General features: G+C 41.6%; 1 protein-coding gene across 1 annotated transcript in view; it reads left to right on the top strand.

Moving 5' to 3' along the window:
- Nucleotides 1-13,656, top strand: part of DNAAF9 (dynein axonemal assembly factor 9) — a 79,002-nt gene that overhangs the window by 37,734 nt on the left and 27,612 nt on the right. The window contains exons 15-22 of the mRNA XM_062619975.1: nucleotides 99-143; nucleotides 862-907; nucleotides 1,247-1,358; nucleotides 2,241-2,311; nucleotides 3,183-3,233; nucleotides 4,031-4,118; nucleotides 7,733-7,836; nucleotides 11,415-11,561. Coding sequence (XP_062475959.1) covers nucleotides 99-143; nucleotides 862-907; nucleotides 1,247-1,358; nucleotides 2,241-2,311; nucleotides 3,183-3,233; nucleotides 4,031-4,118; nucleotides 7,733-7,836; nucleotides 11,415-11,561 — 664 coding nt within the window. The remainder of the gene's footprint in view (nucleotides 1-98; nucleotides 144-861; nucleotides 908-1,246; nucleotides 1,359-2,240; nucleotides 2,312-3,182; nucleotides 3,234-4,030; nucleotides 4,119-7,732; nucleotides 7,837-11,414; nucleotides 11,562-13,656) is intronic.

Raw genomic sequence — 13,656 nt, 5'->3', positions numbered from 1 at the left:
TTCAGCAGTTATTTTGCTTTAAATCTGTTTTTGCTTATTTCTTACATGTAGAAGAAATATAAACTCCATTTTTCACCAGTACAGTTTCTCTTTTACAGCTCCAAAATCACGTTTCAAATTCAGGCTGTGAATAATCTTGGCAGGTTTGTATCATCATCTTACACTTCTTGATATGAATTAGTGGGTTTAATACAGTAATAAGTTTCTTTTTCTTGTCTTGGAACTTCTGAGGAAACATTGCATGGGTTATTTCAGGCAAGATGTTCTGAATGGTTTTGTGTACGAGGCAGTTTAATCCTTCAATATCTGTAATTCTGTGCAATCTTAAAAACGTCTAAAATACCTAAACCAACTGGGCAAACCAGTTTCATTCACTATTAGTGAGCAGAAGCAGCAGAAACTAAGAGTTTGTTTTTAACTTAGTTGATACCATAGAATCATAGAATAATTACGGTTGGAAAGGACCTTAAGATCATCCAGTTCCAATTCCCCTGCCATGGGCAGGGTTGCCTCACCCTAGACCATGTCACCTAAGCCCTGTCCATCCTGGCCTTGAACACTGCCAGGGATGGAGCATTTATCACTTCTTTGGGCAACCTGTGCCAGGGCCTCACTCCCCTCGCAGTAAAGAACTTCTGCCTTTGATCTAACCTGAACTTCTCCTGTGTAAGTTTGAACCCATCACCCCTTGTCCTGTCACTATAGTCCCAAGCTTGTTATTTTTTAATCCCCATCCTGTGTAATTGACTGAAATGGCCTACACAATCAAGAGTTTATTTGAAAATGCAATAGCTTTTTTGGCTGCTCTGGAGTGACTCGATGATCTAACCTTTAAATATTTCATTATCGTTACTCTTCTAGAATTACTCCATTAGATAATGAGGACAGCCAGAGTTTGATTAAAACGGTAAGTAAGCTGCTGTGTTCTGATCATACATTTTATTAGAGAATTGAGCTCAAATGGCTTTGTTTTTAATGGGACATGTTGAAGTTTTTATCCATGTGAATAGAAATATAAGGGAGAGATGAGAGAGATTCCAAGTGCTGAAACAAGGTAAAATTGAGTTTAACATGATGTCAGACAGCGCAATTTAGAATACAATATTAACACAGAATAATGATCTCAGACTTTCCACCCAATCTAAGCGTTTTTCAGGAGGTTTAAGACAAATGGATTTTCTGCTTCAATTGCATGTTTCAATTTGTGCTTTCTCTTCCTTTCTCTCCAACTGTTTGATTGCTGTAGGCATCAATGATGGTATTTGACATTCCAGACTTGCTCACAGGAAAAGGATGCTTGGGATCTGTTGTCTTTTCAGAGTCCTTTCTAACATCCCAGATACAAGTAAAAGAAAAAGGTACCTATTTTAAATGCTAATACCAGTGTTGCAGTTCTGACAGCTTTGATGTGATGGAAGAGCAAAAGGGCTTCCGATTGTTACTACTATTAGCATTATGGTTTTAAGCCTTTGGGTTCATTAAAAGACTTCAGTGTTTTAGCTTGAATATCTTAAGTGTCAAGTTTCTCTCATTTCACTTAAAAGACTTTGAGGTTTATGGCTGCTTTGTGATACAGCAGGGCTGAGGTGTGAAAAATTCAAGTGTAATAGCACCCTTCCTGCGTTTTCTTCAACCTTAAGTGACTGTTTTCTGCTGTATGAGGAAATTCAAACAGCTCTCTCCATCCCTTTTGTAACACTCAGTTTATACAATATGTTTTAGTTTCAGTTGCTTTTTATTTGGAAAAGATGAAACAGAAGTGAAAAGGGGTATGATTTTTAGGAAGCTTGGGTTTGGAACATTGAAAATACAGGATACTAAGGAATTTCCCTAACTTCAGACAGGTGCATGTTCTCCAGGTTATTTACATGTGACAAAGATATATATTGGGGTTGTCTGGGTAATATGTATGAACTGTTGTATCCAGGCAGGCTGTGGGTTTTTAATCATGGGAGTTGGAACACTTTTGCTAGGGAGGAATGCAAAGGAAGAAGCCATATACTAAGACCAGAATAAAAGCAGGGTTTCTTTAGCATCGTGTAGCAGCTCTGTGCATGTTACAGACCAAGACTAAGACCAAGAGCTAGTCTGCTGTGAAAGCTTCACTGAAACACTAATAAGTCCTTAAAATGATTTGATGATTTCCTAAAGGAATTTCAAGTCCTCAAAGTAACTCATTGAACAGTTTGGAGGGTGTCGGTGGTATTATACTACTTTGCTTTCCATTTACTCCCCTGCAGATGGCAGCATTAATTCAGAAACCAGCCACATAATACTGACGGCACCAATCCCAAGATACGCTTCTTGGCTGGTTAGTACACCAAAACTTCTTTGAGTTTCTTCTATACATACAGATCCACAAATGGAAACTTGTTAGAAAAGTGTGGATGTATGAGGAAAAGACCTGGAACTTGGGCATTGAAACAGAGTATTACTATATTAATACTATCCTAACTTTGAATTGGGGCATGGAGTGAAAAGCTAGTAAGTAGAAACAGGCATCTGGTTTCATTCACAGCACGAGTTTTAAATTATTTCATTTTCACCACTTCAGTTTTTTAGCTGTGTAAAGGCCTGGGTGTTTTTCAAGTACACAGTGTGACTTGTGTTTATTGTGGATCACTGCAGTGTTTGCCCCAGCAGAGAGCAAGGGCTCCTTCCAGACCTCTGATGTATTATGCTGTGTTAGAGGTGTAATTCGAATGAGTTTTACGAGGTTAGGCAACATTGTGCCTTTGGCAATCCATATTTAAACACTTTAAGAGTAATAAAAAATAAGACTGAATGGAATACTCTATTTGTGTCAATTCAATAATATTTTAGTCTTCAATGGGGAATACTCCCTTGAATTTCAAGGCTGGGTTGGATGGGGCTTGAAGCAAGCTGCTTTAGTGGAAGGTGTCCCTGCCCATGTCAGGGGGTTGGAGCTGGGTGAGCTTTAAGGTCCCTGCCAACCCAAAACAGGCTGGGATTCTATGAAGGTGTTTCAAGGAACTCCTTAGACCCCAGGGTGACACAGTAACGAGAGCACTGCACTGGTTGAATCCCTCTACTCTCAGGACTTAAATTATTCACAGTACATAACAGTCTTGTTTGCCTTCCATCTTCTTTAATGCTTTTTATTTAACATCAGACTTGCTTTATCTACTAATAATACAAATGGAGACTCTTTCTGGCTGCAGGTTGAAGATAGTGATGTGAAACTCTCTGAAAAGGCACAGCATATATTGAAGGTAAAATGAATTCTTTTTGTTCAACTATAGAAGTTACACTTGCAAGAGCCAGTAGTTAAAAAATCTTAGCTGCTAGTCATAGTGGCTTTTATTATGCTTGTTAATCCTTTTCTACTAAAGACTTGCCTGTTCTACCCTGTTTCTTTCGAAGTTTGACCTACCCCAAAAAATACACAATGGGTGTAAAAGTTTGAGTCATTTCAAAGAATGGCAAAAGCCAATAGCAGAAAGAGTTCTACTAAAGCTTGGATTTCATGGAAGTCTCGCTGAGTATTACCCATGCAGCACATGTGTTCCAAAGAAACACCCCAAACTCAATGCCATTCTAGATGCAACTTTCTTTTAACTTGGTTAGCATGCTAAATGGCTAAAGGAAAACACTGTAAGCACTCTGAAAAAGAAAAGAATTTGGGATCTGGGAACATCTTAAACCACATGAGTTTCACATTTGTGGTTTCATTTGTGGTTACCAGGAATCTTCATTATGAATAGATTTATTTTCCTGTTATATACTTTTAGTTCAGTGGATTGACAATCTAAAAACAAAAAGCTATGCCTTGTGGTTGTGACAATAGCTTGTAACTTAATAGCTACTGGCAATAAAATGGGGAGAGGGGAGTCATTTGATAAATGAGCCTTTGACGTTCTGTCTTTCACTAGAATTTCTGTTTAAAAGTTCTGACAGATGCTGGTTAAAAAAGTCTTTTCTCTTGAAGCAAAAGCATGAGAAAATATTCCTGCCTGGATTACAGTCCTTGATCCAGTCTGTGATACTCCTGTTTGTGTTTTCTGTTCAGGAAGACAAATCTTTTCTGGGCACTTTCCTCACTGGAGGTGATGGAGCGTATATTTATTCTAGCAATCCACAGGCCAAGCCTGCAGAAGGTGAGATGTGGTTTCTTGTTTTCAGTTGCTTATAGCGTTGTTCAGCATGTCCTTGTTTTGTGTTTGTTTTGGGTTTTTTTAAACATGAATGATGCAGAGCTTTTGGGTTTCACACGTCTGGTGAGCCTACCTATACCGTCCTAAGCTTTCTTTCCATTTGCCTTTACAATTCTCTTGTAAAACTCCATGTCTTACTTCTTTTGTACCCAATCTCTGCTTAGAATCATAGAATGGTTTAGGTTGGAAAGGACCTTAAGATCATCCAGTTCCAACCCCCTGCCATGGGCAGGGATGCCTCACCCTAGACCCTGTTGCCCAAGGCTCTGTCCAGGCTGGCCTTGAACACTGCCAGAGATGGGGCATTCACCGCTTCTTTGGGCACCCTGTGCCAGTGTCCCACCACCCTCACAGTAAAGAAATTCTTCCTTATACCCAACTTGAACTTCCCGTTTCAGTTTGAACTTGTTATCCCTTGTCTTGTCGCTACAGTCCTGATGAAGAGTCCCCCTCCAGCATCCTTGTAGGCCCCAAATCACTAGCTGTAGAAGAAGGACTCCTACCAGGGCCATAGGCTTGCTTTTTAAGGCACATGGGACTCTTAACATGATTGACAGTGAGGCTTTGCATACCTAGAAGATGGCATTTTTTTCATAGTTAACATTCAAATCATGCAGAAACTGGCTGATTCTGTCCTTAATAGATCATGTACCATATGTTCCCTTCCTTTTCTGTACCTCCAGGAACATTAGGTTGGAAAGATTGGGCATTACAGTAGTGACAGCATGCTATGGGCTCCCAGCTCAAGAAGCAAAGGCAAATAGGTACCTTTTGGGCAATGTGACATGATGCCTGTGATGTAGGAGGAGATTGGAATGATTTCTTTCTAAATTTACTCATGGAGTTGTGTTCATTGCTCCTAGCAAAGCCTCCTCCTGGAGTTGACATGCTGTCCCAGTTTTTTACCATTGTCATTTTCACTTAGGAGCTGCAGTGCTTCTTAGCACAAATGTTCACTGTGTTATTATAGAAACCCAGGCTGGTTTGGGTTGGAAGGGAGCTTAAAGCTCATCCAGTTCCAACCCCCTGCCACAGGTGGGGACACCTTCCACTAGAACAGCTTGCTCCAAGCCCCTGTGTCCAACCTGGCCTTGAACACTGCCAGGGATGAGGCACCCTCCCAGGGAAGAGCTTGTGCCTAAGAGCTCATCTCAGTCTCCCCTCGGGCAGGTTAAAGCCATTCCCCTTGGCCTGTCCCTGCAGGCCCTTGTAAAATGCTTGATCTTCATCCTTTTCAAGTTCAGTCAAGTCACTGCTTTATGACACAAGTTTACTAGCAACAGTCTTGGATCATTCCTCCTCTTTAGGTCCTTTTACCTTCAAGAACTTAAAAGTGACATGAATATCAGAGTAGTATAACTAAAGGCAATTTGGGAGGTCTTTTAGGAAGGGATTCCCTCACTCCACAGCCTTGTGTTAGTGTGCCATACTTTGCCTTCAACCCATAGATGCTTCTTAAAGCATAGTATTTTTATATTCCTCTGTACAGGGAATATGCTGTTGTTGCAGTACTGCTGTACAGCAGAAGAGAACTAATAGATTAGGTCTTAAGGAGAGGCTGTTCACCATGAGAGTGCTGAGGCACCCAGAGAAGCTGTGGCTGCCCCATCCCTGTCAGTGTTCAAGGCCAGGTTGGACACAGGGGCTTGGAGCAAGCTGCTCTAGTGGAAGGGGTCCCTGCCTGTGGCAGGGGTTGGAGCTGGAGGAGCTTTAAGGTCCCTTCAACCGAAACCATTCTTTGATGCTATGATTCCATGAATACCTGACATTTAAGTGCTCAGCTAAGCTGACGATCTTCAGAACGAAGCCTTCAGCTTTAATGTTTTTGCAACAGTGCAGTGCAGTCTTGAGGATAAATAATGATGTAGAAGGCAATTAAACAGCAGCCTTCACAGAGCACTATTTGCTTTTGCTCTCATTGAACAGATTTTACAGAAAGGTTAGTGCAGAATAATACATTTAGCTATTGTGCAATACAGTGCTGTGGGCACATAATTCAAACTACAAAAGCTACAAAATGGTGAATTACTGGTTGGCTTGGTATTTTTGGCTTGTGAAAACTGGCTCTGTGTCCTGGTGGAGCAATTTCCCTTTTTGGGGGAGATTTGTGAAGTTAAAGTTTTGATAACTCTTGGGCTGGAGAGGTGTAAGTAGGTGGTATAAGGGCTATGATGTAACACTTCAACAGGGGAGATACTCTCTTAGGTGTCAAGTGAAAATGAACTTGATCTCATTGCCTTCCATGTACAGTGTGAGACAGTTTGCTGTGCTCTAATTTGGGCTTGCTGAGGTTGCAGCTATGTAGTCTGGCAAGGATAGGTGTAAAAGGTACTGCCAGACAGGCACTCATGTTCTCTCCCTGTCACTTGTGTCTGAATGTGACAAGGTATGCATTCGTGACTAAAATGCATCAGAAAAGCTCAGGCTGCTGAACTTTTTCCTTTGTGTGTTAATACAGCTGCTCTGTTAGGGATTTTTGTAGGATGAACTAAGTCAATCAGTCTGAAACTCTCTTTTGTGATTGATTGCTTGTGATTAAACACAAGTAGTATAGTAAGTTCTTGATACAGTCTGCTGGCTTCCATGTTAAAGGAAGCTGGGTTAGTTTGGATTAATTAATATGGTTTTGGCTTGCTTTTCTGTTATAAAAGAATGAACATCTCTGATGAGGCCCGGGCACAGGTTGCCCAGAGGCCAACAAGAAAGCTGGAGAGGGGCTTTGGACAAGGTCACGTAGTGACAAGGGGGAATGGCTTTAAGATTAAAGAGGGTAGATTTAGCTTGGATCTTAGGCAGAAACTGGTTCCTGTGAGGGTGCTGAGGCGCTGGCCCAGGGTGCCCAGAGAAGCTGTGGCTGCCCCATCCCTGGCAGTGTTCAAGGCCAGGTTGGACACAGGGGCTTGGAGCAAGCTGCTCTAGTGGAAGGTGTCCTTGCACGTGGCAGGGGTTGGAACTGGAGGAGCTGTAAGGTCCCTTCCAACACAAACCACTCTGGGATTCTGTGAAGATTCTATTTCATATCAAGCTCTTTTTCATTAAAGTGAAGCCTTAATAGTGAACAGTTTTGAAGATCTTATTCTAAGTTGCCATTTCAAGAGGGAAGATGTCTGAATTTCCTTATTATTTCTGCTGGGCATCCTTTGGTCGATGAGCAACATGGGCAGTCATGTTTAGCTATATGTTTTAATTACTTCACTGCCTGGCTTTGCTTTTGTTCTAAATGTAACTCCGAGTAATGCCAGTTCTTTTCCTCTTGTACAAGAGGAAACAGCCTCTAGCTGCACCAGGGAAGGTTTAGGCTGGATACTAGGAAGAGTTTCTTCCCCCAAAGGGTGCTCAGGCATTAGAACAGGCTACCCAGGGCAGTGCTGGAGTCATGTTCACACACCATGTAGATAAGGCCCACAGTGCCATGGGTTAGTGGTGGTCTTGGCAGTGCTGGGTAATGGTTGAACTTGATGATCTCAAATGTCTTTCCAACCCAGTTGATTCTGTGGTTCTGTGGTGCTGAAATCTTGAGATACAGCTAATCTGATATTTTTTCTTTCAAATTCTAGGCAAGGTGTACTTCTTTTCAGATGGCATTCTCTTTTCTGATCCCCACCATGGCAGCATTTCCATTTCAAAGAACCATATGAGTTCCATTTCCTTCTACGATGGGGTGAGCATTGCATTTGTTCTTACTGTCATGATTTTTTTTATCAGTTTTTGACAATACTTCTTTAGGGTACTAGTGCAGAGCTTCAATTTCAGTTGCAGTTCTCCAACCATTAAAGTGTAATAACTGATGCAAATCTTCATGCTTTTGATATTGATCAGCTTAACCACTTAGTGATGAACTAAACTGTAAGGAGGAGGGAGTTTTATATTAGGCTGAGTTACCAATGTGGTCTTAATAGCGTGGAAAATTGCTTTTTATTAAAAAAATGCAGAATATAACATTCATAGAGCATTGAGCAGTTTTAGGTGATGGATAGAGAAAAGTTCAAACATCGTGGAGCCATGTAGGGTATTGGAGGGTGAAATGCTGCCTTGTATTCACAATACTTTTAACCTTCAAACAAAAGCTCGTGGCAGTGTATTACTTATCTCTGGAGAGGTCACGAGCGGTGTCTGTCTACTGTCCTAGAGCCTTGTGTAACTGACAGGGTGAAGGGACTGACTGGTTTATGTTGAGAAGTGAGAAGAAAAGGCCTGTTCCATGTAATAATGCATATTCTGAGTTGGGGTAGACTTCAGATGTTCCTGTGGTCAACTTTTATCACTTGGCCAACTTGCCAAGATAATGTTTTGGTCTTCTGGCTTAGTGGGAATTGAGAATTAGGCTAATGATGGCAACTCAGCTTATTTTTTCCCCTCTTCAAGGCAGACACACTGCGTTAGCTATCACTTTTTGAGAATGGAAAAGAGATTATTTTGGTTGGTTATTGTTTCCTAAGCACTGACAAAAAAGCCCTAAAAATCTCAGTTTCCTTTGGTTTCTATTTTCTTCAGGTACAGTATTACACATTTGTTCAGTGACCTCCAGAAAGCATTGTGTCGCTATGATTTCATCATCTAATGGAGGAAACCAGTAAAATACAATCAAAGTGTGCGATTCCATTGATATGAAAACACAACAGTGAAGAGAATCTTACCTTAGCTGCCTTTTCTTGTATTTGATATTGATTGCCCCGTGGTAGTTTAAGAAGCTATTTTAACATTGACCTTCCTTCTATTGTTTGAGTCAAGACACTCACTTTCATGAAACTAGCTATTTATGGGGCCTGGCTATCACTCTTGAACTGGTGCCAGATTTTTGTGTAAAGCTAAACCTTGACAGAGAGCGTTTGATTGTTCAAGTGACTTGGCATAATACAAGGGTGGGGAGCTGAAAATGTTCAGAAGTGACAGGAGAAGAAGGGTAATTGTTAGCCTGCTTTTTCCTAAAGTTATTGGAACAATATTGATGGAAAAGATAGGCTGATTTAGTGCTAGGATTTAAAGTAAAGAGTACAAAGACCTTAGGAATTCAAAGGACAGTTTCTTAGCTGCTCTGTCTCCATGCCTGCTAGGTACTTCTCTTTTTAACTTGAAAGTACCTGCACTTCTGCCTCCTTCTGCTGAAGGCTTTCTAATCTGAGAAGCTGGGTACCTGCCTTCTGCTTGAGGTCCTGAAGTCCGTGGAGCTCACAGACCATGAGTGCATGAAGGACAGGATAGATTCCTCAAAAAAACCTGTACTATGAAGGTCTAAAGCAGAAACCATCCCAATCACAGCAGAGTCAAACATGAATGACCCATCTTGTAGGGCAGCGCTATTCAGACTTAGCACCAGCCATCCTGGGAGTGAAAGCGAACCCAGGAGGGTCCACTGCCACGCAGTCTTCAGACTCCTGCGTTTATTTGTCTGTCTTCTATAGTTGTTCATAAAATCATGGAATCCTAGAATAGCTGGGGTTGGAAGGGAGCTTAAAGCTCATCCAGCTCCAACCCCTGCCACGGGCAGGGACCCCTTCCACTGGAGAGCTTGCTCCAAGCCCCTGGGTCCAACCTGGCCTTGAACACTGCCAGGGATGGGGCAGCCACAGCTTCTCTGGGCACCCTGTGCCAGCGCCTCAGCACCCTCATGGGGAAGAGCTTCTGCCTAAGAGCTCATCTCAGTCTAAATTCAGTCTCTGTAAACTGTATCAAGGCATCTTTATTGTGTAGGGCTTAAGGTGCCATGTGCTTAGTTTTAAGGTTTTATTCAAGACCAAGTATTTCAGCGTGTAAATAACTGATTCCAGCCCTCATTTTGGCCATTTATTAAGTGAAGAAATATTACTGAGTAATATTTAGATTTCACAACAGCACTTAACATCTTGTAAAACACTGAACTGGGTTCTTTTAACCTAATGTCCATGAGGATTATTGCTGCTGTTTTTCAGCTTTTTCCAATTTATGGAACCCTAAACATTTTCCAGGAGGAGGAGCACACTGTTGGGTACTTTACATGCAGATTGCAGCATGGATGAGTTGGCCTTTTAGTCACTTCTTATGAAAGCTGTAAGCTGTCCTGCAGGATCCGGGATCTGAGGACCATGTTCTGAAAACCATTTCTTCTTAAAAGGAATTCTTCTCCTCTTTTAGGAGAATGTGTTTGCATGTTCTTCTGTAGCCTCAATGACTTTGAGAGGATTACTTCTATAATTAATCGCTCAGACAGGAAAGGGTTGAGATTCTCTTTGCAAATGTCCCTGAATTGATACCAGTTCTCATGTAAGTGTTCCCCAACTTGTGCTTTTTCTTCTCTAAAGTTAGTAAGTTGAGTTCTTTGCTCACTTCTCCTGTCTAAAGGGAGATGGATGCTGCTTAGTTCTGCTTTGAGCTCTGCTTTCCTGGGATGTTTCATTTTGCTCAATTATACTGTTTTTCTACTACTTTGGTGTGAAAATAGCTACAGGTCAAAGCTTAAGCATAAATTACTTCAGCATTCTCAGAGTTGCATATAAATGCCCATCTTGACATCCAGAAAACAAAGGGTTGGTGTTGTTTTATTAGACCAAAAATAGGATAACCAGAGTTCACTGTTACTAAGGGAGACTGATCTTGAGGGCTTCAGCTTTCTGTTGGTGAAGACATGATTCAGGTGAAGAAGCAATAGATTTAGTAGAACTTGTGCTCATTAAAGAAAGAGAGGAATAGGATGCTTCCAACTTGCAGGTGACCTGCACTTCAAATTACAGACCTGATAGTTGAGTTTCATTGCAGTATGGTTCCTTTCAGGTCAGAAACTCAAGAAATGATAGAAAACCCACTTTGCAATAGCACCATAACATCCTTCTAATCTTTTTAGCTGATACTGAATTCATTCTTCCAGGGTATTCATGTCAGAGATGTGTAGGTGTAGATGAAGGTGGCTTTGTTGTTGTGAAACATTAGCAGAGGAAAGGGCTCAAGGTCTAGTTTTGGTGGAGGGAAAAGAGTAGATATTAAAATGCAGGCTTCTCTTTTTGAGGCAAGACAAGACTTAGGTGCTTAAGACAATCTCAGATGCTTTCTTTAAAGCTTATGGTACCTCTAGTAGCTGTAAAGTAGAAAGTGAGGAGTCCTGTCACAGGCTGCAGTTGATCCTTCTACTCCATACCTGTGCTAATGAATGTTAGGTCTTTATGCATGCCTAGCTATGACTGTAGTAGTTACGATCTCTGCTGTTTCATGTATTAATCCTTTTTTTTTCACTTTCAGTAACTGTTGTCCTGTTTCTTCCTTTTCCAGGATTCAAACAGTATTGTTGCTGCTCTCTTCATAGACTACAAAAGTTCCTTGCTTGCTCATCTACCCATTGAATTCCATACCCGAGACAACTTCCTGATGATTGCGCTTTTCCCCAAAAGAAAGATTTATAAAGCTTTTTATTCACAGGTACAGTAATAAAAGATTGGTTTGGGTGCACAGGGGGGAACCACACGATTATTCCTTGTGTTTCAGATGAAGGGTGAATTTGTTGATGTCTGTCTTATCCCCTTCTTTCAAATGTAGTTAATTTCTCTCTTAGATGAGCCACTAAATCTTGTCACCAGGTAAGTAAATACAGGCAAGGTTAAAATTCAAGATGGTTCTTGCATCAGTCTTCCCAAGCAAAACCTTTTCCTATATCTCAGCTTTTCCTGTGTCTCAGTGAACAAGAAACAGCGTAGAAATAGGCAGTTAATACTGAGGAAGCATCAAGTTAGGAAATACATTGAAAACCTCCTCTTTGAAGCTGGATGGGATTTATGGGAGGGTATTGAGAGAAATGGCTTGATGTGATTTTGAGGCTGCCTATCTTGTATATAAAATCAGGGTGTTGCAGGAGGAAGGGCAGCTACGGATAACTTTTTCAGTAGTGGTAGATAACAAGGGCAGTAACCATAGACTGCAGCTTCGAAGACAGACCAATTGTTAGGAGGAGGTTTGTGCAGTGACTGGAACAGGTCACCCAGACAGCGCACCTCCACCTTTGAAGATTTTGAAGTCATGCTTGAGCTGATCTGTATTGCCATCAGTAGTCCTGCTTAGAGTGGGAGGTGGGTCTGGAGACCTTCAACCAGGAAGTCTGATTCCCTGGGTGACCTACAGCATCTGCCTTGCTGACTTGAGATTGTCATGGACCAGACTTACCCTACCCTCCCAGTCTTTCCAATACCTAAAGAACCAACAAGAAGGTTGGAGAGGGGCTTTGGACACAGGTCTGTAGGGCCAGGCCAAGGGGAATGGCTTGAACCTGCCCGAGGGGAGACTGAGATGAGCTCTTAGGCAGAAGCTCTTCCCTGGGAGGGTGCTGAGGCGCTGGCACAGGGTGCCCAGAGAAGCTGTGGCTGCCCCATCCCTGGCAGTGTTCAAGGCCAGGTTGGACACAGGGGCTTGGAGCAAGCTGCTCTAGTGGAAGGGGTCCCTGCCCGTGGCAGGGGTTGGAGCTGGATGAGCTTTAACCTCCCTTTCAACCCCAACCAGGCTGGGATTCTATGATTCTATGGAGCATTATTGCTCTTGATCTTAGGAACTTGCATATGTGAGAAACTTAAACTTATGTATGCATTTCTAGTGATTTTGTTGCTCGTTAAACTTAATGCTCACCATGTGCTTTCATTTTGTCTTCTGAAGCCAGTGAGTGCTCTAACAGCTTGTTTTCTAGTAGTTGCATTTTAAATGTAGCACTGGTGTATAATTGGCTACAGCAATTGTATGTAGTGGCAGAGGTTCTATTGTGTTTTTTTGTGGTTAGACACATTTGGATCGTGATCCTTAGGGAAGTTTTGTTAAAGTCTCTAAGTATCCCATATGGCGTTGTATTATTCTCTGAGTATATTGGCTTTATGCATTGTAATGCAGAGGCTTTTAATAAACATGACTTTATAACAATAGCACTTTTGAGGAAATGAGCCTGGAAATTTTAGGGCTTCACAAGGGGTTTGATATATGCTCCTGACACTGGACAGGGAAAGACCACCTAGCTCAGTGAGTAGTCCCCACTGGTAGCATTAATGGTACCCTATTATTTGAAGTGTTTAGAATCCTCCCACTGTTCCAGTGTGTGAGCAGTTGGGAATGGTTGGTTGGTTTGTTCTTGAATTTTCAGCTTATTTTATTAGGTTTACTTTTATATATTTGGGTGCTTTGTGTTTTTTCCTATTGCTCTACCAGTAGACATCCTTGAGGTAGTCAGAAATTTTGGGCCTATTCTTTCTGAGTTATTTGGCTTAAGAAAACCAAATCCTTTTACTGTATGCTTACAAAAAGTTCTGTTTTCCTCTAATCATTGTAATATTCTTGATCTGTTTTTTGGCTGTAGATACTGTGTGTAGTATCCGAGATGAAGGTAGTTGTGTCTTGTACAAAGGCAGTATAGTTCCCCCTTCTGCAGATGTTCAGAGATACCCTGGCTTTGCCTTTACTCTTCACTGCTACCTTGAATTAATGGAAGTGCTCATTTTTTGACCAAGTCCTTCAGGTTGTTTCTTTTGTACTGCCAACTGAT

Source organism: Pezoporus occidentalis, unplaced genomic scaffold, assembly GCF_034315485.1.
Source record: "Pezoporus occidentalis ecotype Australia unplaced genomic scaffold, CSIRO_AGI_Poc_V1 ctg217, whole genome shotgun sequence".
Classification (NCBI taxonomy): domain Eukaryota; kingdom Metazoa; phylum Chordata; class Aves; order Psittaciformes; family Psittacidae; genus Pezoporus; species Pezoporus occidentalis.
This window is presented reverse-complemented; position numbering and strand designations above follow the sequence as displayed.